Here is a 4,794-nt window from a genome sequence, read left to right as displayed (position 1 = left end):
TATGTTACGGGAGTCAGATTGGTGAGTTCTCTGGCTAGCTAGCTAGCTAGCTAGCTAGCTAGCTGTGTAGTTACGTAGCTAGCTAGCTCTCTAGCTATGTAGGTATGTAGCTAGCTAGCTGGGAGGGTATGTGGGTGGCTAGCTAGCTAGGGTAGGGGTGGGAACAACTTGGTCTTGGGATTAATTGGAGGAAGCATTGAACACGGAGATTATGTTACGGGAGTCAGATTGGTGAGTTCTCTGGCTAGCTAGCTAGCTAGCTAGCTAGCTGCGAGGGTTTGGGGGTGGCTAGCTAGCTAGCTAGCTAGCTAGCTATGTAGCTAGCTGGCTGGGAGGGTACATAGGTGGCTAGCTAGCTAGGGGTGTGGGTAGGAACAACTTGGTCTTGGGATTGATTGGAGGAAGCATTGAACATGGGGATTATGTTACAGGAATAAGATTGGTGGGCTTAATGGCTAGCTAGCTAGCTAGGTAGCTAGCTAGCTATGTAGTTATGTAGCTAGCTAGCTCTCTAGCTATGTAGGTGTGTAGCTAGCTGGCTGGGAGGGTATGTGGGTGGCTAGCTAGCTAGGGTAGGGGTGGGAACAACTTGGTCTTGGGATTAATTGGAGGAAGTATTGAACATGGGAATAAGATTGGTGGGCTTAATGGCTAGCTAGCTAGCTAGCTAGCTGGCTGGGAGGGTTTGGGGGTGGCTAGCTAGCTAGCTAGCTATCTAGCTATGTAGGTATGTAGCTAGCTAGCTGGGAGGGTATGTGGGTGGCTAGCTGGTGGGAATAGTTGGGTGTTAGGATGGGATTTATTGGAGGGACTGCAGAACGTGGACAACTTGTTGCTGGATTCAGTGGCTAGCTAGCTAGCTAGCTAGCTAGCTAGCTAGCTGGCTAGCTAGCTAGCTAGCTGGCTAGCTAGCTAGCTAGCTAGCTGGCTAGCTATTTAGCTAGCTGGCTGGCTACCTGGCCAGCTAGTCAGCTAGCTAGATAGATGGATAGCTACATAGGTATATAGATAGGTAGATGGCTAGCTAGCTAGCTAGCTAGCTAGCTAGCTGGCTGGGGAAATAGACGTGGGATGGATGGGTGGGGTACACTGCTGGGTGGTGGGTGGGTGGCTAGCTAGCTAGCTAGATGGGTGGATGGCTATGTGCTGCTGCTGCTGCTGCTGCTGCTGCTGCTGCTGCAGGTGGACAAGCTGGGCCAGGGGAGGCACCCCTGCATCCGCATCGAGGTCTGGGTGGGAAAGTGTGACAGAAGTGAGACCCGCTGCTGTTGCTGCTGCTGCTGCTGCTGCTGCTGCTGCTGCTGCTGCTGCAGGGCTTGGCTGGAAAGCTGGAGAGGCGTTTGTGGATTTGCTGCAGCCATTCAAGAGAAGCTCGCGAAGGATTTGGAGAAGTGCTTTGCAACCAAACTGGTGCGTCTTGCTGCTGCAGCGCAGCAGCAGCAGCAGCAGCAGCAGCAGCAGCAGCAGCAGAACCTGCTGCAGTGGTCCAGTGGTCTGCTGCTGCGCGCAGGACGGGTCCATCGGCACGGCGCCCCGCGGCGACTGGAAGAGCCACTCCTCGCGCTGAACAGCAGCAGCAGCAGCAGCAGCAGCAGCAGCAGCAGCAGCAGCAGTGGAATCCGCGCGATCCTCGCCCGCTGCTGCGCCGGACTCTTCCCAAGTGCATGCAGCAGCAACTGCGAAGGTGCAGCAGCAGCAGCAGCAGCAGCTGCTGCTGCTGCTGCACTTCCGCGCAAGTTTCGCCAGCTCCCCGCTGCTTCCCACCCGCAGCCGCCGCGGCTGCGGGAAAGAAGCTTCGCTGCAGCCGCTGCTTCTCAAAACGCCACCAAATGCAAAATAATTCATTTAATTCATTATTATTATTATTATTATTATTATTATTATTATCATTATTATTATTGTTATTATTATTCTTCTTTGGGCAGCGGCCGCGGCGGATCGGAAGCGGCGGCGCGCGCAGTTGGGGTGTACGTGCAGCTCCGGCGAGCGCCGCCGCGCCGCCGCCGCGATCCGAATTCAAAACAGAACTTTTTTGTGCATTTTATTTTCTTTTTTCTTCTTTTTCTTTTCTTTTTACTTTCTTTTTATCTTCTTTTTGCTTTTTTCGCTCCCTAGATTGCTTTAGAGCAGCCAGTTCAGTCCAGTAGTTGGCTCCAGCATGTCTGCGAGCCCGCCTCCGCGCCGCAGCGCCAGAGGACAGCCGCTGCAGCAGCTGCTGCTGCTGCTGCTGGCTGGCGCTCTGCTGCTGCTCTGCGCCGAGGCGAAGAGCCGCACTGCGCGGCCCTCAGCAGCAGCAGCAGCAGCAGCAGCAGCAGCAGCGCCTTCCTTCAACCCCCAAGGTAGGCGAAGTGACCAGTGGTCCATGCCAGTGGTCCACTCATTGGCTGCCAGCAGGCTACATGTACCAGCACTTGTGGCGAAAGTAAGTGGCCTTTTGCTGCAGCGCAGCGAGTGCATGCAGCAGCAGCAGCAGCAGCAGCAGCAGCAGCAGCAGCAGCAAGACCCGCGGGGAAACGGCTCGCAAGAAAAAAGCAGCAGCAAACGAGTTCTCTCGCCTAGTTCGCAGTGAGTTTGCTGCGCTGCAGCTTTTGCTGCTGCTGCTCCAATCAAAAGCAAATTTTGCTGCAGATTACTACAGGGTCACGGAGGAAGAGCCGGAGGACTGAATTCTGCTGCTGCTGCTGCAGCTGCTGCTGCTGCTGCAGCAGCAGCAGCAGCTGCTGCTGCAGCAGCAGCAGCAACACATATCTTGGCACACAGCAGCAGTTGCTGCTGCAGGCGCTGCAACTGCCCAACAGCCGCTGCAGCTGCTGCAGCACCCGCTGCAGCTGCTGCAGCACCCGCTGCAGCTGCTGCAGCACCCGCTGCAGCAGCTGCTGCAGCAGCTGCTGCAGCAGCTGCTGGCCTTCGCAAGTGAAAAAAGCAACAGCTCAGGTTCAGTGGATTGGATGGAGATAATGGAGTTGTATTAATTTTGAATTAATTAAATTAAAATGATTTATGAATTTAATTAAATAATTAATTCATAAATTAAAATGATTTATGAATTTAATTAAATAATTAATTCAACAAAAAGAAAAGAAAAAGAAGTTATGCTGCAGCGGCGATTTCTGCTTCCAGCTCCGCGGCTTGCTGCTGCAGCTGCTGCTTCCTCTCGATCTTCTGCAGCAGCAGCAGCAGCAGCAGCAAACAAACAGAAGCAGCAAACAAAATAAACAAACAGATAGTCAAGGGCACTGCTGCTGCCATGCCTCTGCTGCTGCTGCTGCGCTGCTGCTGCGCTGCTGCTGCTGCTGCTGCTGCTGCTGCTGCTGCTGCTTGCCTCTTCTTGCTCCGGCAGCAGCACTTCTCCCTTGGCCTTCCTTTGCTGCAGCTCTTCTATTTCGTTGAGTTTCTTTTTCAAGTTCCTTAGCCTGCATGCACAACCACAACCTGCTGCTGCTGCTGCTGCTGCTGCAGCTACTGCTGCTGCTGCAGCTACTGCTGCTGCTGCTGCAGCTACTGCTGCTGCTGCTGCAGCTACTGCTGCTGCTGCAGCTACTGCTGCTGCAGCTACTGCTCGACGACGACCTGCAGCTACTGCTGCTGCTGCTGCTACTGCTGCTGCTGCTGCAGCTACTGCTGCTGCTGCTGCAGCTACTGCTGCTGCTGCTGCAGCTACTGCTGCTGCTGCAGCTACTGCTGCTGCAGCTACTGCTGCTGCTGCTGCAGCTACTGCTGCTGCTGCTGCAGCTACTGCTGCTGCTGCTGCAGCTACTGCTGCTGCTGCAGCTACTGCTGCTGCTGCAGCTACTGCTGCTGCTGCTGCTGCAGCTACTGCTGCTGCAGCTACTGATGCTGCTGCTGCTGCAGCTACTGCTGCTGCAGCTACTGCTGCTGCTGCTGCTGCAGCTACTGCTGCTGCAGCTACTGCTGCTGCAGCTACTGCTGCTGCAGCTACTGCTGTTGCTGCTATGTCTTCGCTGCTGCTGCGGACGCACCTCTTGGCTGGGTCTCTGGAGGCATTTGCTTCCTTGTTGCTGATGGACAAGTTCGAGAGCTGCTCGCAGCAAGCAGCAGCAGCAGCAGCAGCAGCAGCAGCAGCAGCAGCAGCAGCAGCAGCAGAAGAGTTGGCAGCAGCAGGAGCCGCGGGAGAGGCAGCGGGAGTTGCGGCAGCGTCGGCGGGGCTGCTGCCCTGCTTCTTCTTCCGCACGCGGCTCCTGCTGCTGCTGCTGCTGGTGCTGTTGCTGCTGCTGCTGCTGCTGCTGCTGCTGCTGTCTGCTGCTGCTGCAGTGAGGCCTGGTATAGCAGCACCCGTGGTGGCCTTGTGCTGCTCCTGGCTGATTTGGTGGCGGGGTTTGTAAGACTTCATTTCTTCCTAAAATAAATAAATTAATTAAATAAATAAAATAAATAAATAAATAAATAAAATAAATAAAATAAATAAATAAAATAAAAATAAATAAAAATAAATAAAATAAATCAAAATAAATAAAGAAAAAGAACAATCCGAGCTGCAGCACAAGCAGCAGGAGGGTTTACCGCCCCCAAAGGGTTTAGGGTTTAGGGTTTAGGGTTTAGGGTTTACAAAGGACTGGGTATATGGCCAGATTAGTGTTTAGGGTTTAGGGTTTGCAGAGGGCTGGGTAAAGGTCCTGTCTAGGGTTTAGGGTTTAGGGTTTGCAGCGGCCTGCACACACGTCCTGCGCAGTGCCCAGGGTTTAGGGTTTAGGGTTTAGGGCTAGGGTTTAGAGCTAGGGTTTAGGGTTTAGGGTTTACCACGGGCGTGTATCCAGGCCGCACTTTAATGGCTTT

At 53.9% G+C, this 4,794-nt stretch overlaps 2 protein-coding genes across 2 annotated transcripts; one reads left to right on the top strand and one right to left on the bottom strand.

The window, feature by feature from the left end:
* Window positions 1-211: 211 nt before the first annotated feature.
* Window positions 212-2,569, top strand: ENH_00023410 (hypothetical protein; the record flags this gene model as incomplete). Its single annotated transcript, XM_013579693.1, has 4 exons — window positions 212-231; window positions 1,314-1,515; window positions 2,116-2,339; window positions 2,449-2,569. The coding sequence occupies 4 exons, from the start codon at window positions 212-214 to the stop codon at window positions 2,567-2,569; spliced, it is 567 nt and encodes a 188-aa protein (XP_013435147.1).
* A 71-nt stretch (window positions 2,570-2,640) lies between these two features.
* ENH_00023400 (hypothetical protein, conserved) lies at window positions 2,641-4,351 on the bottom strand (the record flags this gene model as incomplete). The annotated part of the gene is made up of 2 exons (XM_013579692.1): window positions 2,641-2,905; window positions 3,222-4,351. The coding sequence occupies 2 exons, from the start codon at window positions 4,349-4,351 to the stop codon at window positions 2,641-2,643; spliced, it is 1,395 nt and encodes a 464-aa protein (XP_013435146.1).
* Window positions 4,352-4,794: the final 443 nt, after the last annotated feature.

This window comes from Eimeria necatrix, genomic scaffold (genome assembly GCF_000499385.1).
Source record: "Eimeria necatrix Houghton genomic scaffold, Enh_scaff1835, whole genome shotgun sequence".
Lineage (NCBI taxonomy): Eukaryota > Apicomplexa > Conoidasida > Eucoccidiorida > Eimeriidae > Eimeria > Eimeria necatrix.
This window is presented reverse-complemented; position numbering and strand designations above follow the sequence as displayed.